General features: G+C 39.6%; 1 protein-coding gene across 1 annotated transcript in view; it reads right to left on the bottom strand.

Moving 5' to 3' along the window:
* Positions 1-792: 792 nt before the first annotated feature.
* Positions 793-24,555, bottom strand: part of CACNG6 (calcium voltage-gated channel auxiliary subunit gamma 6) — a 38,582-nt gene continuing 14,819 nt past the window's right edge. Inside the window, exons 2-4 of the mRNA XM_053451888.1 lie at positions 5,377-5,451; positions 2,306-2,443; positions 793-1,412 (exon numbers count right to left, since the gene is read on the bottom strand). Coding sequence (XP_053307863.1) covers positions 1,186-1,412; positions 2,306-2,443; positions 5,377-5,451 — 440 coding nt within the window. The 3' untranslated portion in view covers positions 793-1,185. The remainder of the gene's footprint in view (positions 1,413-2,305; positions 2,444-5,376; positions 5,452-24,555) is intronic.

The raw sequence follows: 24,555 nt of genomic DNA on the forward strand, positions 1-24,555 counted from the left end.
TAAAATATCATGCAGCACAAATTCGAAGGCATCTGTTTGCAAGGTAAATAAAGAAACGATGGAACTCAGAAATGTATTTGTGTTGATGTCATGTTAAATGAATGGGCTGTGAAGTTCTGTAAGCGCAGGGCAAGTATTTCTAAAATTTCATAGCAGGAGACCTAATCTGCCCTGCCGGTTCCAAATGAGGCTGTATTCAGTCAGTATCCTTATTAGGAGGAAGGAACCTGAGGCTCTTCAGCTGAGGTTGGACAGCAAGGTCCATGTTGACTACTTTTAGTTACATGGCCGTCTGAACGTTCTTTTATACTTTTTTATGGCCTAAAGCATTCTAAATATATTTGGAATCCCCAGATGTCTTAGCTTTTTTGGGGCCGGCTCACCGTGAAGTGACAATCTAGCAGAAATCCTACAAGTTGAACCTTTCTGCAATCACTTGAACTGATTTGCTTCCCCAAGGACTAAGGGTCTCCATGTCTTTCTGATGCCACCAGAGGCTCTCTAGCTCCCTGAGATACTCAACCACCAGGTAATAGGGTCGCAGGCAAGGCACAATCAAACCAGCAGTACATGCCCTTTACGCCAGTGTTGTTAATTTGCTCGCAAACTTTAGGAGAAGGCTAGATTTGCATAGCTGATGGTATGCTCGTTATTGTATATTCCCTGTAAATTGGTTCAGAATATATACTCAAAGCAGAACCCTTCAACGTTATAGTGGAGATGCACACTATTTCTGATTTAAAAACAACATATGTTGACTACATCTCTGTTTAGTTCACCGCAATACACTCACCAGAATAAAAATAACTTTTAATAGGACAACATAACACCAAAATAGATATTGTTGTATACAATAATTACCCCTTTCCCTACCCTTCCCCATACCCTGCAGTAAAATGCACTGACAAAGTTCTTGGTGCTAGAAAGCTTATTTACAAAGAGGGAAAGAAACAAAACACGTCCGGTCCAATAAAGCAGATATAGACTGTTCTTATTTTGAAGCATGTGCCATAATTCTTACAGTCCGTGTAAAGACCATTAATTTGTATCAGGTGCATAAAAATACAATTACGTAAACAGACAATTGTCCTTTTTTTTTCATTTCTGCAAAGGACTTGAAAAGGTCACAGTGGGTCGTTCAAGCTTGATGCTTGTAAAATGCAATAACGATCTCCACTTGCTTCTTTATGAGCTACTTCCTTTCTTCATACAATATTCCCATGGTTTCTTGGGCAAGGCAGGCAATACCAGGAACAAGCAACAAATTCCTCCAAATATCAAGATTGCTCCTGCTGCCGCCGCACAAGCTACTGACCATGAGTACTCATATTCCAGACGTACGTGTTGATTACTTGCCATGAGCCATCTGACTGCATGACGAAATACCTCCATGGTGATAAGGACAAATGCACCTAAGAGAAATAATATCTTGTTAGGAGGAGGTACACAGTCATAGAGCAGATTTTGTTCCTACTATGCCCCTAAAAATAGTGTCAAAATCACAGGACATACATAGTGGGTAGCAACCATCTACCTTGCCTTTGGGAAAATAAAGCTCTGAAAAAAACAAACCTTTGCATTTGGCAGTCAGTGGGGTTTGTTTCTACAACTCTTGTTGAGCTACCTTAACCCCTTAAGGACAATGGGTTGTCCTTAACCCCATTAAAAACAGTGCATTGTGAGCCCGTACATGTATGGGCTTTGTCATGAAGGGGTTAATACAATAGGTAAGGTCACACTAGAGCATTTCTTGATTAGTGCTACATTTTTGAGGAATACGTAGAAACCTGTATTGCTACCTACAGCAAATGCTCCAGATTTATAATCTTGCCTCCCGTACAGCTCTGCTATTCAGAAAAGCAGGACAGAGGTAGAGCTTGGCAGGATAGAGGAGAGAGCGCAAACTGAGATAGTTGTGAGGTCAGTTTGTGTCATACTCTGGTGACTAGGCTTCGGGCTGCAGTTCAAGGGGACCACAGCTCCACTACTACCCAGATCGCCCTACTGGGTGATCAGGCTCCCCAGCACACCACTGCTCCATGGTTTGGGTTTGGGGAGATCATAGATCCTGCTTGCATCCAGCCCATAAGCACTATGGGGGCTGTGCCTAGGCTGCACAGCCTTCATAATAAACTTACCCCGTGCTTCTTTAAAGCACAGAGCTTCAGAAAATGATGTCATATCCCAGCGCTCGGCATAGAAGAAGATGACCGCGGATGTAAGCTAAGATGATGTTAATTTGTTATTTGGACAGTAGGCAAAACTTTTTAATTGGAGAGAATAAAAAAATAAAGTCAATCCTTACCTGATAGAACAAAGAAGAAAGAGGCAGGCTTCAGAAGGAACTCTACTCCTTTACTCAGAACCATAGTTATACAGATTGATCCCATTACCATAAGCGTTATACTTAATAGTGACATAACTGCAGCAGTAATATTTAGGTCTGTGGAAAAAACACAAATAGTTATGCATGTAAATATACTTTTTTTCCCCTCCAATTAAATGCTATAAAATATTATAATTTTCTTTGGCCTCATCACCTCAGCCTCTAATTCTCATTAAAGACAACATATAAATTAACAATGTTTTTTGAAATAGATGGCGAGGGGAGGATTGTTTGGTTTTTTTTAGTACATAAATGCTATATACTGTAGAAGCGATGCTCAAAAGTATACAAGTCAAGGTAAATTAATGTTTTTCAGGGAATGTTTTATTGTCACATGACACAAGACATGGGCCCTTAAACATTTTATTAAAATAAAGCATAGGTCGACATATGCAAAATACTATTGGTGAAGGACTACTTAAAATGTAAAAAAAATGTAGTCAAGACTCTGTAAAAAATGTTTTTAAGGAATTAAAATAATGCACTGGTTAAAACTTCCATCTAGTCTTTAAATTAATTGGACATTGGTTCTTTTTAAATTATATTTTGCTTCTATGCAATACATATTATGGAAAACATTCCAATATTTAAGAAAATGTCTAATTCTTGATAATTCCATTAATTACTACACTTATTGATTAGACATTAGGCGTGACACCTGAATGGACCATTTTCATTGGTTTGTATTGGCTGATCTTATTTTGGGGGCATGAAGTAATGTGGTGTGAAATGAAGCGTGTGTTTGCATGAGTGTGTAAGTGTTTGTGTTAGCATGGATGTGTACGTGTTGTGTTTGTATGGGAGCATGAGTGTGTGTGTGTATATATATATATATATATATAAGTGGTGTGAGAAGGAGTGTGTGTTACAATGAGTGTGTATGTTTGTGTTAGTGAGTAAGTGTATGTGTAAACGTGTATGTGTGTTAGCATGTTTGAATTTGTGTGTGTTTACATCTGTGTGCTAGACTAGGATTTTAATTTTCACCATTAACGTTGGACAGGCATTAATTTTATTTCTTTATGTACCTTTTCATTGCTTTCTATTTAAAGCACCATTATATTACGATTATATTATTCAAGGTTAAGAGTTTGTTTCGTCTTATTCTTATTCTTATTCTTATTCCGCCTGCATGGATCTTGAACTCTTTGCTTTATCATTAATTTCTCAGATATATACAAATTAGTGCGGCAACTCAGCCCCCACACTTTGAAGCAAATATTACTGATCCATGGGACGTTCACCTTTGGGACTATACGCTGACAAAGCAAATCCAAAAAGGAAACCGCAACCTCTTTCGCTTATATTATTTTTATTATTATTATTATCCTTATACAGCGCAAACAATTGAAGCAGCCCTTCTTACATATGTATATTCAAGGGATATGACGAGACTAGAATTAACAGACTAGGACAAACCGACACATTAGCTAGAGAGGGCCCTGCTCTCAATAGGTCCCCAGTATCAGGCAACTTCAAATGAGTAAAGTCTCAGGTAAAGGGTGTAGTATAAAACAACAATGTATTTAATCTTTTAAAATAGCATGAACATAGCTATTCGGAATAGCCGCAACACATCATATCAATGGACCATGGTCACCTGACGCGTTTCGTCTTATGTTTAAGTCTGTCATGGGACACATCTGTGACAGGACATGTCAAACCAGGTTGATCTGGAACCTGATAGCAAGGAGCAGCAAACAAACGCAAAAAGTCCAATAAGGGAAGAGACAAATCCGTGGTCAGACAATCCAGGGTCAGGGCAGGTGGCACAACAGCACAATATCAGAGGTCCAGAGAGTGAGCCAAAAGTCAATAAACAGCAATTATCACAGAGGTGCAGGATCACAGGAACCAGAACAACTCCTGGAATACTGAACACTGGGCTTCAGAATAGTCTGTCACTGAGCTGCAAGCTGTTTGGGGTTGCCCCTGTTCCTGGGGGAATGATGGTGTGGCTTTCCTATTCATTATTGAAGATCCTGGGGCTGCGGGAGCGTCTCCCCAGCCTCCAGTTAATTAATTAAACTGCACACGCCACACCCCCCATGGACCTGGCTGTCCTGCTGGTCAAAGGAGGACCCCGTGTTCTGCCCCTATGCGAGGACAATGGTGACAGGGAATCCAGGCCTGGATCCTGGCCCTGGTGAGGTGGAGTGATGCCAGGCGCCAAGACGGATGCAGCCCTGGGAGCCGTGACAAAGCCATAAAGGATGAAACACATCACTGTTACTTCTGAATAGTTAATGTTCACGCAATTTTCATGGATTAAATAAATTGTTGTTTTATAATACCCCCTTTGCCTGAGACTTTACTAAGATGAAGTCACCCGATACTGCAGACTATCACCTATTTTAAGAGGAGGAGATTCCAGTATGCTTTTTGGATTATCATTAATTTCCACACATACATTTTTAGTGTTTGTAAACAGCATTATTAAATCAGCCTATAGCTTAACCTTTTTGTTTTCCAAGCATTACGGTATCTGGTTTAAAGATGAGGGGTCATTATACCCCAGTGTGGGGAAAAAATTTGTCAAACTAGCATAATTATTTTTCATTCTAAGATCCTCTCCTTCAACCTCAACGCATGCTGCATGGATGAGTATGCGTGATTGAGGGAATGAATCTGTGAATGAATGAGGTTTTGTGTCATTTACTTTATTTTAATCTGCATATCTTATTAAAGGCTATGTTTTCTCACAGTGAAAAATGAGTGCGGCCCTCGCATGTATACAATTCTGATGAAGTGGCCCACTGCAGAAAAAACTTGGACACCCCTGACTTAGTTTGTGGATTATACCAGTAGTGAATAAATCATGATTTTTTGGTCCAGTTCAAATGGTTATATAAGAAATTTTATTTTATTTCCAAATCAAATTATGCAAAAACTATTTAAATTAAATGTATTCTACCAAAGGAAACTAATCGTAATAACAAGATATATTCACATTCTAACACAATATTAACACTCGGTTAAAGAGAATTTACCTTTGTGTGTAATACGTTGAAATATGTGTGCATTTTCACCCGTTGTGAAGAATTTGAAATATGAACAATTGGATTCTAGGGGAGAAAAAGAAAGTAGCATAAAATTAAGAAAAACAGTATTTCATTATTTGTGTATGAACAAGAAATAAACAAACCACCTATTTATAAAACATTTTGTTTCATTTCATTCTCGCAATAAAACAATACCATAAAGGAAATAGATATAACCATTTTGGTCCAACAGAAGATGGAGACTTTAGATGAACTTGATCCAATTTATTTCCACCAACATATAAAAAGATATACTCAGATAAGCTTTAGGTATCTCAGGTCTCTTCTTCATGTGAACATATTTGTGCTTAATTGATCCAACATTTTGTGGTCATCACCGATTCATCTTGTGTTCTATTGTGGTTTAACTATATGTCTATCATTAAATGATAAAGGGCAAAGAATTTCTTTCAATATCAAAAAATATTGCATTAATGTTCTTGAATTTGTACCAACCTTCCAAACAATGTTTTAATACGCATTTGCACTTGTTTTACAATGGCACAATTGCCCAGAATAGCTTAAACATATTTTTCATATTTGCAAGTTTTGAGCCTATTTAAAGGGTTAAAGTAAGTTCACTAAGACAGCATGTCAGACCTTGATACTTTTTCTGACACTTGGGCCATTTGCGGCATTTGGTGGTATTTGTCATTATGACTTATGAGAAAGGGCTCCAGGTGTCCTAATTCGGGAAGTTCCAAGGTAAAAATATGAAAATCCAATCTCGAAAAGATCTATCTGAAAGATAGTTCAGCACGCAGGGAAGGAGGAGCTGCTGGATCATGTTGTGTGTAGAGGGAGAATTAAAAAATAAGTAGGAAAGGAAGAGTTTAGGTAGAGAGAGAAGATATAGAGAAAGGGACATGAAAGCATAAAGTGGGAGAGATATAGGAGGGAGAAGAGAACAAAATGTAAGGTGGTTTAATGATGGGCACATGCAGTAGTATGAAATATATGCAAACATTAGATATTATTATACATGCTGTTGACCAGACAACACTCTACTGAGCTGCTAGGCCTCTCCCATCGCAAGCACTGGCATACATCCTCTTTCACAGGCAGTGTAAGCACTTGCACTTACATCACAACCTCCTTCCCCAGTGAAATTTTGGCCAGTTAACCCGAGCAATTTGAAGATGTTAGGTAGTCAAAGGCTTGTATATATATACATAGATCCAGACAAAAAAAATATGCCCACAGAATACATCCCAAATCATATAAGGGTATGCCATGTACAAAGGAGACAGTCTCAGGGTAATATGGATCCACAAAATGGGACAACCTATACATAAGAATAAGAAATAAGAGTAATACCGTATTTGCTCGATTATAAGACGAGGTTTTTTTCAGAGCAAATGCTCTGAAAAATACCTCTCGTCTTCTAATCGGGGTCGTCTTCTAATCAGACCTCAAATAGAGGTCTGATTAGGAGACTAAGATCCAGATCCCCCGCACCGCTGCAGGGGACCTGGATCCTCCTGTCGTCGCCCCCCCCCCACACACACACTTACCGGTGCTTCCGGAGGTGAAGTTGGCAGCGGGGGTTTGTATGCGTCCGTCGCAAATACCTTCCCCGACTGTCAGAGATCAGAGTTCCAGAGTTCCTGATCTCTGACAGCCGGGGAAGGTATTTGCGACGGACGCATACAAACCCCCGCTGCCAACTCCACCTCCTTCCGGCTGCCGCGGAATGAGACGTCAACCCGCTGCCCCGGCAATACAGCAGGAAATTGGAAGCACCGGTAAGTAAGTAAGTGTGTGTGTGTGTGTGTGTGTGTGTGTGTGTGTGTGTAGGGCATTTCTGGAATGCCTTATACCCCTATATGCCACTCTGGCACTTAGGGGGTTAAAAGGCATATTATGGGGCATAGTGGCATATAGGGAGGTATAAGGCATTTCAGGAGGCAGAGTGGCGTTAAGGGGGCATTTAATAGTGCACTCTGCCTCCTGAAATGCCTTATACCTCCCTATATGCCACTCTGCCCCATAATATGCCTTTTAACCCCCTAAATGCCAGAGTGGCATATAGGGGTATAAGGCATTTCTGGAGGCAGAGTGCGCTATATAATGCCTTTTAACTCCCTTAATGCCACTCTGCCTCCTGGAATGCCTTATACCTCCCTATATGCCACTCTGCCCCATAATATGCATTTTAACCCCCTAAATGCCAGAATGGGATATAGGGGTATAAGGCATTTCTGGAGGCAGAGTGGCACATAGGGGGTCAAAAGGCATACCATGGGGCACAGTGGCATATAGAGGGTTAAAAGGCATATCATGGGCCACAGTGCCATATTGGTGTGGCAAGCCTGGGGGCAGATGTGCGTAACTGGGGGACAGGTTGGAAAATACGAGAAATAAAAACAAAAAAAAATATTTTTCTCAATCATAGCTTTTATTAAAAAAAATAGTTTACATGAATTAACATTTACTGGTAAAACTTTTTTCCTTTAGGGTCGTCTTATATTCAGGCTTTTTCTTTTTTTCCTAAGTTAATATTCAGATTTTGGGGGGTCGTCTTATAATCAGGGTCGTCTTATAATCGAGCAAATACGGTATTTTCCAAACTGTCCCCCAGTTACGCACATCTGCCCCCAGGCTTGCCACTCCAATATGGCACTGTGGCCCATGATATGCCTCTTAACCCTCTATATGCCACTGTGCCCCATGGTATGCCTTTTGACCCCCTATGTGCCACTCTGCCTCCAGAAATGCCTTATACCCCTATATCCCATTCTGGCATTTAGGGGGTTAAAATGCATATTATGGGGCAGAGTGGCACATAGGGAGGTATAAGGCATTTCAGGAGGCAGAGTGGCATTAAGGGAGTTAAAAGGCATTGTATAGAGCACTCTGCCTCCAGAAATGCCTTATACCCCTATATGCCACTCTGCCATTTAGGGGGTTAAAAGGCATATTATGGGGCAGAGTGGCATATAGGGAGGTATAAGGCATTTCAGGAGGCAGAGTGCTCTATTAAATGCCCCCTTAACGCCACTCCAGAAATGCCCTATGCCCCCATTTAACACACACACACCCTATAACCCCATTTAACTAACACACTCTCTCTCTCTCTCTCTCTCCTCTCTCTCCTCTCTCTCTCTCTCTCTCTCTCTCTCTCTCTCACCCCCTCTCTCTCTCACCCCCTCTCTCTCTCCCCCCCCTCTCTCTCTCACCCCCCTTCCCCCGCTCTCCCCCCTCTCTTACCGGTGCTTCCAGCCGGGGCAGCGGGTTGACGTCGCCTTCTGCTGCAGCCGGAAGGAGGTGTGGCTAGCAGCGGGGGTTTGTATGCGTCCGTCGCGTATACTTTCCCCGACTCTGACAGTCGGGGAAGGTCTATGCGACGGACGCAGACAACCCCCGCTGCTAGCCACACCTCCTTCCGGCTGCAGCGGACGTTGTCTACGCGCATCGCGTAGACGTCAACCCGCTGCCCCGGCAACAAAGCAGGAAGCACCGGTAAGTGTGTGTATGGGGGGGGGGGTCGGGTGAGACAGGAGGATCCAGGTCCCCTGCAGCGGTGCGGGGGATCTGGATCTTAGTCTCCTAATCAGACCTCTATTTGAGGTCTGATTAGAAGACGACCCCGATTAGAAGACGAGGGGTATTTTTCAGAGCATTTGCTCTGAAAAAAACCTCGTCTTATAATCGAGCAAATACGGTACAAGAAATAAAAACAAAAGAAATCTTTTTCTCAATCATAGCTTTTATTAAAAAAAAGAGTTTACATGAATTAACATTTACTGGTAAAACTTTTTTCCTTTGGGGTCGTCTTATATTCAGGCTTTTTCTTTTTTTCCTAAGTTAATATTCAGATTTTGGGGGGTCGTCTTATAATCAGGGTCGTCTTATAATCGAGCAAATACGGTATATAATGCAAATTGATTATTGTATACTGCATAGTTCCAAAGCATATATGCCATCAACATAGATACGCTAAGACAATAACCAAGTAAGCAGAGACACCAAAGGCAGACACACTGAGAAATCCCCAACATTTCGTTAGCCCCCACTACCTTTTTTAAGGGATGAGAAATGCTTATAAAACGCACCAAGCACCCCTACACCTTCCAGCATTTCCTGATCTGGGTGGCCGCCGGCCGCCAACTGACTGGGAACAAATGTCATGATGTCAATTCTGTTGTCCGCCCATCGACGACTTGCCGGCATTGTAAATAAATTCAAATGCTGCATGGAACACAAGGAACATTATCGAAAATGTTGCCACGAGCACAATTTTGGGTTTCATTAAGGGGATGAATCACAAACCATGTATCTTGAACCCCAATTAAAACCAATTACAGTTGAGATAGGCCACTGTTTGGTACTTAGAATGTAATTTAACCAAATGTTAACTAGAAATTGTTCTTAGTTATAATTTGTTAAGCTGCACAGTGTCAGCGAACGCTCTTGGAAGTTATGTCATGCCATTTGATCTTGGGGTTGCTGACATTGTAGCTTACGCTGTTTGGCTCTCAGTTGTCATCAGAGTTTATGCTGGAGCCAATGGGATTAGCTGCAGGTGCAGATAGTTCTGCGAATGTAGAGTCTATTCAATAAGTTCTTAGCAGGTCAATATTTTAGAATATTGGCTCAGTTTAGATCTCCTCATGATTTTTGTTTTCATTTCTAAGACAGGATATTTTGAACCCAAACAACCAACTTACTGTATTTAGTATTTTAACTAAAAGGTAAATTCAATCCTTTTTTCATTGGTGAGCAACTCAGCTTCAAGGGCCAGATTGCCCACGGTGCCGAGGTGCTAAAGGCCACTTCTGTCTTGATTTTCAAGAGGTCACCTTTAGATTGAAACTATAGTCCCTAGTGGAGATAACCACATACTGTCTTTCCTTGGAACCAGCAGCACATTTCAGTTGGGTGTTATACCTGACCCAGGGCAGTAAACCCTAAACTAGGACACCTTTGTACCCCTCTCCATGTAATGAAATGAAGCTAGTTGCCAGGATATGACATCATAGCCCCGCTCACAGCTTTACTATATCGTAAGGAGGCCACATGGGAGCTGTGATTGAGGTCTGAAGTGCCGCAGCTAATCAATTTCCTTTATCAACTTCTTTCACTGGCCTCTATACCTCGTTCCTTTGCCTTTACAGAGACCTACTTCAAAGAAATGAAATGTGCCGATTTGCACCTGTCAGTTGCAATCAGCATACATCATTTGCACAGGACTGCACAGTACGCCACCGTTTGTGTTTTTTTTTTTACGAATACGCTTAACTATTCACAGAGCATGGCAATAATGTCAGTTTATAATAATAAAGATTATTGGGGTTGCACTCCAGGGTAATAAAGATGGAAGGGTAACGCAGCACAGAACCAGACCTCCAAATTTCTAAATAACAAGAATAGTATATAACCCGATCAGCCATAACATGATGACCTAATGATGACCTAATTATGACATAACGTAGGTCTAGTAGAGTTCATGGCTCAACGGGTCAGGGCTGTTTTGGTGGCAAAGAGGGGGACCTACACAACGTTAGGAAGGTGGTCATGTTATGGCTGATTGTTGTATAAATCAATTTTGGTGTCATACACATTTGTTCTGATGAATATGCTTTATGAAAAACAATATTATCATTACATTTATTATTACTTTGTTGCATTTTGGAGTTTATATTGCATCTATTGAACCTTCTTCCTGTTCAAAACAATTGTGCTTGTCAATATGTACATCGGGAAATTTAAAATGTGTTGAGCCTATAATAACAGTTATCGACATTTGTTAAATTCCAAAGCTCATATTGTTTTTTTCAGGAACGGTCATTTTTCTGATATAAAGATTGCAGGATATATTGCAGATATATTAGACAGACCCGGACTCGCCATCTGGCACACTGGGCAAATGCCCGGTTGGCTGCTAGCCTACAGTACCCCATACTCACCTGGTCTGCTACACCAGGAGCAGGTCGGGTGCTGTGGTGTGCAGCTGCCGGCTGAATATGTCCGCCTGACACATGAGCATAAAAATGTAATATGTGGCTGCGTATATCTCTAATAGCATACCTATGAATCTGTGAACCATAGATGCCAAACACTCTATTCTTCGGTAATATTATATATTCCTTCCAGCATTATAAATTAAAGATACTCAGTACTCCCCCTCCCTCTCTCTCGTAAGCAAAATGGCTGCATAATCTGTTTGCAAATCTGTTTACTAAAATGGTTGTGTAAGCGCTCTCCTAGGTTGTGAATGAATGAAAATCAGGCCCTTTGCCATTTTTACATGTCGTGGGCTTGCAATCTCCCTGCTGCTGGCGTCTCCATTGTGCCGTCCAGATTCCAAAGTGTTCCAGGCGTGTGTGGGCGTCCTGCGTAAAGCTTCACCCGCAACAAGGGCAGGAGATAATTGAGAACCACAGCAGTCGGAAGTCCGAAGTAAAAATCATTCATTAGAATAAGGAGGAAAAAAAGGAAAAGCAAGCAACTTTCTCGTCTCTGGCAACACAATCAGGATTTTGCTGCTTTTTCATTTACTACCGCTCTGTGTACCGTTCACAAACTATCCTATTATTTATTTTAGTTAACAAGATAAAATTACATTCTTTCCTTTTATCCGAAGAGATACCTGTTACTCGTTTATTCATATTGCAGTCACGATCTGCTATTTTAGCTGTGAACATAAAATGATTCTCTTTAAGCTTGTCCTTGGTTTCTCATATTGATCTCACAAACAGTCTTTACCCAACACTTAGTACAAGAATTCTTTGAATACTTTCCCATTTATCTTCAACCGAGCAGCATATTAGGCAGTTATAAATGTTACAAATATAACATTTCCTATATAATTACAGTGTAAGGCAAACTTTGTAGAAGCCTCGTGGTGATCGATTCTGCGCAATGGTTTCTCCTTTTGTGTTTGATAGATTAGGGGATTCTTTGCCTTGACATAAAATAAAGAATTGACTATAACTAAAATCCATTGTTCTTGGAGCAGCCATAGGGTAGAAGATATTGGTACAATCTGGGTTATTTTTCATTGCCAGTAATCCCTAAATCAATATTTATGGCAAAACACCTTTAATTAGGCAAAGCAGGTCCTTTGGCACGTGTTGTTTCTTGAAGTATAAACCATAAAGGGAAAAACAGCCATCAACTGGAGGCTTGTTAATAGAACAGTTTTCTATTACAATTACATTACTTTTTTCACACTATATTATATTGTGTAATATTATTTTTACATGGCATGCACCCAAACAAAAATGGCTGCCAACCACAGAGACTAGGACAGCTGGTGCAAGAGTGTATACAATATGCAACAGCAGACAATATATTTTCTTTAAAATAACACTTGGCTTGTATGTTGCAAGTATTTCTCATTTAATTATTTCTGTAATACAACCACATTTAATCCTTCAAAGACAAAGGCTTTCTTACACTATATGACCAGAATAATTACCAGCTACGTCATCGGTCCTCTATGGATGTTTTTTCATGATGTACCTGGTTTGTCATTGATCACAAAGAGGTAAAGGGATTATTTTTTTCTGAAAATGCATAACTTTGTATTTGTCAGTATTGCATCTCGCGTGTTACTTGGATTTCCAGTCCTCCAATTTCACATTGTGTCATCTGCCAACAGTGATTCGTGGCTTTCAGAACCTTGAAGTACTCCACTGGCCACTTGTGTCAAGTTGGAGATTTTTTCATTAATTACTCTCTGAACTCTCTCTCTAAACCAAGTAGAAATGTTTTTAAAAAATCTAAATGAATCCACTGAAAGACCCTGATCTACAGTGAAGTCCGGACATTTGGACACTGATATACGTTTGTTATTTTGGCTGTTTACCAAAATAAATTTAAGTTACAGTTAATTAATGAATATGGGCTAACAGCACAGTCTCTCTGCTTTAATTTGAGGGTATTCACATGCAAATTGTAAAGAAAGGTTTAAGAATTACAGCTCTTTAATATAGCCCCTCTTTTTCAAGGGACCAAAGGTAATTGCACAATTGACTGAAAAGCTGTTTCATGGACAAGTGTGGGCTATTCCTTCTTTACTTCTTCATCAATTAAGCAGGTACAAGGTCTGGAGTGTGGCATTTACATTTGGAAGTTGTTGCTGTGAGCCTACTACATGCGATCAAAAGAACCTCTCAATGCAAGTAAAACATGACATCACTCTAGCCAAGTAAAGAATAATCTCCAGGAGTTAGGCATTATCCAAGTTTACCATAAAGAGAAGACTCCGAGAGCAAATACACCACAACGTGCAAATCATTCATAAACCTCAAGCCCAGTTCTGGAACAGCATCTTTTGGACAGATAAAACTAATCTGTACCAGAATTATGGAAAAAAGTATGGAGAAGGCATACTTTTTCTCATCTCTTCATACTGCATAGTGCTATTAAGTCAGTCTGATGTCTAACCTGAACATCCAGACAGGTGTCCTTTCTATTTGGTGTCTTTCCTTTTTAAGACATGAACTTGTCACTTAGGTCTAAAACTTGATTTCTTTGGTTGAACGACTTGTTCCAGTATTCCAGTCAATGTACCTGTGAATACCTGAAGGAGTTGTGCAGCTTTTTCAGTTTGTGTAAAAATCTGACTCGTAATGGATCTCAGCTTCCTCCGTTACTCAGTAACCAAGATTGGTATATTGTATAGTGCAAGTTTTTGTTGTATTTTATGGGGAATGTTTTTTAACATGAGTTTTTGTTGTTTATCAACAGTAGTTCATACACAGTGACAAAGGTTTGGGGAAATCCTTCCTACAGTTAAATCAAATGAGAGCCCATGACCTTGGTTTCTGTTCAGCTATTTCTATATTTATAAGCTGATTAATGAATGTTTGAATGATAAGAGCGCTGATCACTTCTAATCAAGAATTGCTAAATATGCAGTTACTAAATAAGTTCATCCTGTAAGAATGTAGGCGTTGTGATCCTTTAGGTGCTTTTAGTAAAAGTAGATAATCCACGTAGGATTGTGTCGGATAACATTTCAAAGACTACTTTATTCCATTTACTTTCCTTGAAAAAAAAAACGGTTTAATGAAAAATTCCACAAAAAGCACGCAGATTGACTAAAAGGTGCCTGGTTTCTAAAGATATCACTTTGTTAATATTATAAATGTCCTTTGTTAATGCCAACTAATGCTATAAAATAGTTGCATCCATTGCAACAATTCTGCGACGTCAACAGCAAAGCTCACCGACGTCAGCAGGAAAGCTCACCGACGTCAGCGGGTAGTCCTGGCCACATCCCGCAAGGGGGGCTCCAGGTAGCCGGAGCCAAAATGCAACTTTTGAATATATTTGTGCCCTGTGTTATACTACTACAGTGTAGAATGAAAACAATTCTTGCAGGAAATGTATAGATCAAAATATGATTACATTTCAAACAAATGGCGCCATTTTTGGAATTCAGGTATATTATTCTGGTAGATATATCATTAAAAAAAACCTGAAACCTTTACATTTTACACCACTAACATAAAGCATTATTGCTCATTTTGTAAGCAATATATTTAAAAAAATATAAAAACATATAAACTCAGTAACACTTGAGTGTTATAGTATATCAGCTCACAGGAAGTTTGATGACTTTTAAATTCTGTTTCCACATTGAAGATGGACATATGTGATCTCTGCTACCTTTGCAACAGGAACCAGTAGGTTTGCTTTGGCGATGACTGACCCTTCACTTTAAGGTCAGAGGCCACCTGATGACATGAATGCAGCTGGCGGCTGAATATGTGCGGATCCATATTTTGTTTTTATGCTTATATTCTGCGCAGCCGGGCATATCCAGTTAGCTGTCGGACTCTGCTACACCTGATCTGCTGGGTGGTTTGGGGCACTGCAGGCCAGCGTCCCTCCGAGCATTTGCCCAGTGAGCCAGATGGCCAGTCCGGACCTCATGGTTTTGTATAAACTACCAGGTCCCAAGAACAGGAAATTAGGATGGCTGCTCGCTCTGTATACATGTAAGGTGATTTTTAATACGTATATTTAATATGTGTGTGTATATATATATATATATATATATATATATATATTCTATAAAAGTAAAAAAGTTAAGATATAGCATGTTCCCAAGAATAAGGTTGAGCGTAATTGCTTCAGCCCTATTTAAAATATAAATGTGATAGTCTAATCAGTTGAACCAAACTGCTAGGACATAGAGAAAGGTCACTTTAATGTAATGGTATGGTGTCAGATTAACATATACAACATATAGACAGATGTTACATAACATTTATTTTCATACAAATTTTGTTCTGTTTTGCTACATTAATGGATCCTATTTAATGGCTGAAAAGCAGAATTGTATTATGAATACATGAGCTGTCAATCATATACTTAATTATCCTGTCAATTAAAGATGCTAACTGGCGTTAAGGCCCTTAAACACTAAATAAGATGGTTTGCATCTACAAGTGTCACATATAAGTGCACTGAAACTGTTTGCAATGATGAACCATTAATTTATATTTTATTAACTGTTACACGGCACATTAGGTTTGCTCTGTAGCCACTACTGGCTGATTGATGGTCACTGGAAAATGACCTTGTGTTCTGTCCACTGTGAGCAAAAGATTCAGAGGTAAATTAAGTCAACCCACAAAACATAAGAGGCAATAAAGATTTGTTTCTGCGAGCTCATAGTCATTATAATTTCATAGTATATTATGCAATATGAAGGGTCAGTCCCAGTGAGCGTCTACTGCAAGAAGAGCTTGCTTGACCCTGATTAACACATAGTTCAATCAGCTAGAGGTCCTAAAAACAACAAAAAATTTAATTATTCATAGTACTGGGCCAGCTTAGCCCTTGTGCAGGTAAAAACCTGTCAGGGTTGGACCTTTATGCACATCTCCGGAAGTTCCACGATGTGACTAATGGAGCCCCCCCCATTCGGCGGAGTGGTTTTGTGAGGGTGGGACTATGATGTGAGTGAGGCTATTGTCATATGTGGGTGGGGCTATCCCTAAACTCCTTAAGTTTGAATGGGATGGGAGGGGCCTAAATGCCACTCCCACAACCTGGAGCGCTGTGACCCAGACAAGCTTGCTTGGCAAAAGCCAATCAGTGGCAGGAAAGTGCTCCCCATAAAATGAAAGGGAGCACTTTCTGCACATGTTCAAATAAACAGACACCTGCCGGCAGTGTTCACCAAGCCAGCACTAGCAGTAAGTATGTTATGTGCAAGGAGAAATACCTGGAAGGGTACGGGAAAGGACGATTCTGCAGAATTACCCCATACATTTGCCAGGGGTGACATAAACATAAATTGAAAGGGACCTCTAAGATTTCATATGCATTAAATTGCATATAATAGCTGGAGTCTCCCTTATATGCAATGGCTACAAGGTACTGAGGCCAGAAATCCTTTAGTAGCTCCATAACACGTCGAGGAAAACCTCATATGCGCAATTTTTTTTCACATCAAAATAAGAAAACTAACGTTTATTCCATGCATACATCTATTCCAAAATTAAAAATTTACACTAATCACAAAAACACATTTCACTATGTACTGTAAATGAACCTTGTATGTTCCGTGGGAATAAAATCCCTGCAAACAGAACATTACATAAAGACCTCAAGGCTGATTACAGTCAATTCCAGAGGCTACCCCTCCTTTGAATATATACAAAGCATAATTGTGACATCATGCATGCTTCTTCACGCTCCTACTCCATCTGTTGATATGCCAATATACTTTGTAATTACACCTTAGTAAGAAGCAGGATAATAAGTAGTTGGTGACGCAGTAAACTTTCATTCACTTGAATAGAGCTTAATGTATAATTAACTGCATTATCTCGTTTACTTGAAGAAGAAATGTATGGAATTTTAAAGACCTGTATTTTTGGGGAAATACTACAGTTGTGTACATACAAAGGTGTCACCAATTACTAGCAAATAATGCCTCCTTACTCATCGGATTCAAATGTTTGAATGCTTACAATATTTCAGTCAATGTTTTATGTCTTGTCCATGTCTAGAAGAAGACTTTAGGGTTAAGACCAGTCACCAACAGTATAGGAACCATACAGGCCATTGAATCGTTATTGTTTTCAGGCTTTGCTTCGGGCTTCCACTGCCCTAGCACCCAGTCCCACTGCTATTAATCTGCTTCCTACTGACGTTTGATGCTTCGTTGCATCAGCGCCCTATGCGACCCCTCTGTAGGTCCAACCAACCAAGGATAGAGAAGCTTCTCCAACGGAGAGTTGAGTTACATACCATCAGGAAGGTAACGTGTGAGCCACAGCCGATGTCAGCCTGTCTGCTTTTCCTGATTTAACGAGCATACATTGTAGGGTAATTTGCACATTGCTTTGGGTTTGCTAATCAATATACAAAGAAACAACAGAGATTACATACAATTACTTAATTCATTTGCTTTAATGAGCTCAACTGTTGAAAATGCTGCGTAAGATGAAATGGCAACTTCTTCTTAAGCTCTCCTTTTAAAGTTAATAGATGGTTATTTCTCTTGGTAGCTCCGGGGAGGTTTGATTTAATGCTTTAGTTAAGCCATTCACAGAGGAAAACTTTATGCGAGTCATCATTATCAATAATGCCCAGCTTTACGCTCATTGCACCGACCTTGACAGTACCTTGAAGTTTGTACTTGAAGACGCCTAGCTGAATGTTGTGCGTGTGTGTGTGTGCAACTGATAGTATTATATATTTAGATTCTGCATTTGTTATGCATGGCTAGCATATGTGCCCTACTGACATCACCTTGAGTTTACCCACAGTGCAGTGGAATTAATGCCAGTTGCCACGGTAACCAGAATTTTCAGGAAGTGCGCTTCAGATGCTTTAGAAAATTGCAGTGAAATAACAGAGAACGAGAGCGAAGTTAAATGCAGACGGCAAAACTTCCTGTTATTTTCTCCTATGACGATTGTTCACAAGGAGAATTCTATTTTTGTGGGAATGGTATTGTTTGAAATGATTTACTGTAAATTGCTGCCCCTCCTTTGAAAAGGGTTACACAGATCAGAATGGTGGAGACTGGATGAGGATGATGGGAAATATAGTCCTATAATACGGAAAAAAAACATTCTAGCCGTCTAGCATCCTTGGTATGGAAATATCTTTAACCTCACTGTAACTAAAATGATTTCTTATAATATAAAACAAGTAATCTGATGCTTGATTTTCTGTGGCAACGCAGCAATTTGAAAATGATCACGCTAAATGCGCTAACAGGATTTGGTCACTAATTGCAGGATAGTTGCAATTTTAACTCTTTTAGACTTATTCACGAAAGTGAGAATCGCCAGGAAAGTTTGCAGGTGGTTACGGTTTCTATCCTGAATTCACTGTGCATTATAAAGGGCTATCTGGCAAAATTTCTTTGAAATAGGGTCCAAGCAGCGAGGTAACTCAAGACATCTAAGTGACCTCAATATGCTTTATAAAGGGCCATCCAAGCTATTCTTGGAACAGAAGCTCACTTGGTTTGGCACCTCATAGCCACCTGGGAACTCTCCAGGCTCCAGGTGAAGCCCTGTTTATCCAGGTCACAGGTCTTTATCTCTTCCAATACCTGCCCAATTTCCTATCTGGAGCTAACCTGTCTTAAATTATGGTGAACCCTGGTCCTTGGGCAGCTACCTCCTCCAGAACGCCAGGTCAAGTCAATTAGGTTTAAGCATTCATAAAAGAAAGCAAAGTTTGAGAGTTGAAGGGGACCCTGATTCTGCCGAGCATGAAGAGTCATGCATAAGAATTCATAACTTAACATCTGCTTGTACCTTGATCCTGGAATAGTGGAATCTAGATTTCTCCAAGGTGTTCTATTTGTCATATGAGATAATGATGTGACCACAAATTAATCCTCTGGGGCATATCTTGCTCAAAACATGTTTTCTCGTAAATACAGTTTCCTGAGCAAATTGGAAAGGCATAAGACTTAAGTGGTTTTTGCAATAGTCTGAGCACTCCAAATCTAATTCTCTGTGTCCTAAAAGCATGTTTAACTATATTTTCCACTCGAGGACGTGACTAGCCTGATAACTGTTCCAACTAAATGTAATAATTGATTTGCTAGCTAACACAGATGGGTTTTGTAGTCAACAATATTTGGATTAACATTGTTTTCTTTGCACAAATCCATTTTAACAACCTCTATAATACACCTAGCACATGTGAAGCAGTACCAGACAGTATGTACAATCCATATGTATATATTTTTATTTTTTTGAAGGGAGTGTGTTAATGGTGGTTCCAGTCATTTATGCACAGGAATGTACTGGGGATTAAAATCAATGTGTGGGATCGGCCGCACGAGTGGCATAAATTGTAAGTGGCACACAAAGGGGACATCAGTCCTTACTGCCAGTCTGGGCTTTTATATATATATATATATATATATAATTTATGTCTTTGGGGGGAAATGCCAGTATGACGCGTAAAGGACTAAATACAAGCGGTTGGGTGAAAAGCCTAAAATGCATGCATGAAGTGACATGTTGGGTGGCTATGTAGTGTTCATGGGATTCATTTTATGTGGGCGAGTCTGCAATAGAAGGCTGTCATGGTCACTTACTGTATTATGTATTATCAGGACCGTCTTCAAGACAGGACAAAAGGTGCAACTGCTACAGGCCAAGGCTTACCATAGAGGCCACAGTAATTGTCCCCAGGGCCCCTTGGCATCTGCCGTAGTCTGGTGGAGATCTATACATCGGCTAGCAGAGATTTCTCCAAATGCTTCCTCCCTTACATCTTGTGCGCCCCCTGCTTTCGGAGGGTGTGGGGGTATGATGCCCTTTTAAAGCCTAGAGCATCACTTAGGTACAGTTTGGTGGGGTGTCCCATGGGGAGAACTTGCCCAAAGTCCATGTATGTTTAAAGTATGTAAGCTTGTATGAGCAGGGCCCTCCTTACTTTTGGTTTCTGTAAGTCCAAATTGTTCTGTGATGTTATATCCTGTTTACCCATTGCGCATATGATGGCGATATATAAATGAATTAATATGAAGAATAATGAAGAAGGTTGTGTGCACTATAAAGCTGGGAAGTTCTGATTGTAGGACGGCAGAGCACAATGCTTTGGTCATAAGGTAAGGTAACAAGGGTCGGTATGCTTTTTGTGGACGCTTACCTCCGATCTTTTATGAGTTTAGAAATGGTGAATTTTATAAAAAAAAATAATATATTATGTATTATTTACTAGGCAGTACCCATTTACAATGGTGTTTTAATCACCTTCCAACACTAGCTAATTTTAAAGATTGTTTAAAGGCAATAAAACACTAAAACAGTTGCGCTACCTCAAGGAAAGACCTAGGCATTTACACATCAATCATTTCCTAACAAGCTAACAATGTACTAACATAAATGTTGTAGCTTCAAGTTATCTGATTCCAAGCCTTGTGCTTTTCATCACCAGCCCACATATCCTTTCACTAATTGGCAATCTAGCAAAGAGGCGAAAGCTTAAACAAGAATACGTGCCATGCTGATTCTGATAGAACCAGGCCAGTAAATAGCACAATGCGTGTCCGTGTTCCATTAGACTTCTGTTCTATCACCATTTCTGTCACTTAAATAATTTTATATTAATTAATGAAGCAAAGTCTTGTTTAAAATGTTTCAGTTGTTTCTGAGTTCAAACTCATGCTAATGACATATGTGGCACATGTAATGCAGTGTGAAGGGGAGAGCCCAATATGCAGGGTAAGGTGCAGGGTTAATAATGGACAAACTGAGACAAGCCGAGGTCAGGGACACCAGAGAAACAGTAGAGCGGTAGAGCAATCCGAGGTCAAGGGTCACAGAAAGGAACAAAAACGATAATCCTATTCCAAGGTCAGGGGCAGTAGGGAAACATGAAAAAAACATAGACTATCTGAAGTCAGCAACAAATATCAAGCAAAGTAAGAAAGAAACGTTAGGTACTACAGACAACAGGACACCAAGCAATGAGGAGAAGGAGAAGCTGCCTTTTAAATGTCCCTGGAGCTTGTGGCTGAGAAGTCGGGTTGTCCCCGGGGACATGTGTGGTGGCAGGGGTGGTAGTGAGAATGAGGAAAGAGTAGCGTGCGTGTCAGAAGACATCCATATCGGATGCTGCTCAGGGAAATAGTGAGGACAAATCTCTGTGCGCATGGGGTGGTGGGTATTCTGGAGAGGCACGATAAGCATGTTCCTGACAGCACATATGCTAACTTGACCTTCCTTTATTGCAAGACTTGCACGAGTTCTAAAAGAAACTTTAATTAAAACAATAATCAAGTTTCAGGTTTAGGCTGCCCTGGAACTTTAAGGTTGGAGACATCCTAATAATGTAAGCATGGCTGACGGCTGGATATGACAGGCTGAACTTTTTATGCTCAGGTAGTACGTAGCCAATGGCTACACATGGCGGCACCCAATCTGTTGCTGGAGCATACAGAGCGAAGTTGGGCATGAGTTTAGGCTAGTGGGTATCATGGAATAAGAAGAATACAAATCTGATCTAGATTTCAACAGCATGTCTACAACGAATAGCACAGAACCCTAAATTGTGCTTTTATGTTTAATTAATATTGGGAGTCCATTTTGCTGTAACTCCAATGCATTTTACTGCATGGAAATTATCACTTGCATGAAGCAAAAAATTTAAACTTCTGTCCCATTTAATTCCTTCCCTGCCTGCTTCTATTGAGACTGTGAAGCACTAGTACGTAGCATTCATGCACATCCTCAGTAGCACTTCCACCATGAATCAGGAGGCGGACAATCTCATGTATGTTAGTTTTTGATTTCAGTTGGAGTTCTACTAAGTATGTGCAAGACCTGTACTGACAAATGGCATGAAGGAGTTAAATGAGACAGAAGGCTCATTTTTTAACTCCAATAACTAGAAAATGCCTGCGCTAATTTGTAGTGGAGTCTGTGGACAATGGACTCCAATATTCATTTAACATGAAAATAGGGGTGGGGTGTTCCTTTAAATGGGAACTGCTGCATTCAACATTAATATAGATTGTGCTTTGGAGATAGAGGGAAAATACTAACAGAAAAAAAGGTTGAAGTGTAAGGAAAAGGGTTCTTTTAAACACTATCTTACTCAGGGACATGCAAAGGCAGGTGCGGTGGGTGCATAACACCCAGGCTCTCCAATAACGAAGACATCCTGTGGGGTCATGTAATGGGGTCACTGCACATAAATTCTATGACCCTGCAATAGTTGGGCAGCAGCGGCATGGCAGCTTGCATTGAATAAGTAAAGTAAGAGAGAGAAGGAGGGAGATGATGAGAGAGAGTGTATATGTATGCATGCATGCATGTATGTATGGTGTTGGAGAGTATGTGTGTGTGTTACTGTATGGTGTTAGCATGTACTGTATGTGTGTATGGATGTTAGTATATAGTGTTAGTGTAGGTGTGTGCCATATTGTGAGGGAGACAAAGAAGAGAGTTGCTGTTAGAGTAAGTTTCCATGATGGTGTGTGTGTATACAAGTATATGTGTGTCTGTGTATATATATATATATATATATATATATATATACACACACACATATAATATACACTCTTGCAACACATCTAATTTATATGTGCACAGATGCAGTAGTGCAATGTTAGAAAGTAGGAATCGCGACAAGTTAAAATTACCATTAAGGATACAAATTACCATCTATTAAGGATAAAATGTGGTAATCTAGGCGTTTTTATGAGTAATACATAATTTAATTTATTTCCATGGCATTGCTTTTACTTTGTTATACAAGCATGGTATGTTTTATCACAAATAACAGATGTAATATTTAATGGTACAAGGACGCTGCTTTTTAATAGGACAGGCTTTTTCCATGACAGGTTCTATGACTTAGCCGATGATTTGGCAGAATGAAGGTCCTCATAGAGATTTCATTTAAAAAAAAATTAATCCAGAGTATACTGAGCCCTTCCACATAAACACAAAAACATGAGCAGCAGGAGGAATGCTTATCAGAGAAAGAGTTTTACGTTTAAACCCCAGTGTAACTATCTCCGATTGTGACATGCGATCAAAACTAATTTAGTGGTCGTCCATTGACCTTTTTGGATTTGATTCTGCAAAAAAACGTCAACACTTCTGATTCTTAACCGATGGTTTATGGTTATTAACTATTAAGACCAATAAAGCAGTTAAACTATAAAAGCATCTAGTGGATATTTGAGTTCCCAATAGACCAGCTGTTAAACACAAGCTTTTCTACGTTCGTAGAAAGAAAAGCGTGTCCTTCCAGTGGAGCGCAACATTTCATACAACAGAAACAATTAATTTCATAGGCATACTTTAGTACATATGCAAAATATGACTGGTAACTGTTTCTGCATTTTAATTAATTTTAAACTGAATTAATACATATTGTAGTTTAGTAAAAGATTTGTAAGCATTCTTTTTGGAACTTGTATGCAAATTAATCAACATATTTCTAATTATAACATTGCCTAGAATCTCCAACAACTCAATAGGGGTAAATATGGTATCAATTCCAAAATTCAGAGAAGTTTGATAGTGATAGTTTAAAAAGTAAATATATTTTAGGTACTAACTTTACATATCTAATACACTTTCTGTGTACTTGCCATTGCCAAATCCGACACTAAATTTTTCCTGTATAAATCAGATTAAATATATTTTTAGTGGCTTTCAATCATTTTGGCTAACAGAATTTATTGATGAATAGTCAACAATGCAGACACATTCAGAAAATAATGACCACTGCTTCAGCAAAAAAAATAAACATTCTTTACAATCATTATTCCCATTGTGTAATGTGGCTCACTAAGAAAATGTGAGGAGCAGAGGTTTGCTGAGTTAGATCTATGGATTGTCGATTTACCACCCGACTGTTAAAGCAATAAAAGTTTATTGAAACACGGGAGAAAGGACAATAAGGTAAGACACTGTTTGTAAAACACAAGTACAGGTCTGAATTGTAGCTCTCCGTAATTGGCATCATAAATCTGGCAAAACATTTTGCTAATGCTTGGGTTGAATAAGTCATCGAAGGTGTTCTTTAATGTGGCTCGTTCTTCACAAGGTATAGGTGAAGGCAACTCAGCAGAACTTGGAAAATCTGTGAATGTAGCTAACAATTCAATGTTTTTATATATTTATCAGTGTTAATGAGGCAAATAATGTTTTGTCATGGGATGTA

The sequence above is a fragment of the Spea bombifrons genome, chromosome 12, assembly GCF_027358695.1.
Source record: "Spea bombifrons isolate aSpeBom1 chromosome 12, aSpeBom1.2.pri, whole genome shotgun sequence".
Classification (NCBI taxonomy): Eukaryota; Metazoa; Chordata; class Amphibia; order Anura; family Pelobatidae; genus Spea; species Spea bombifrons.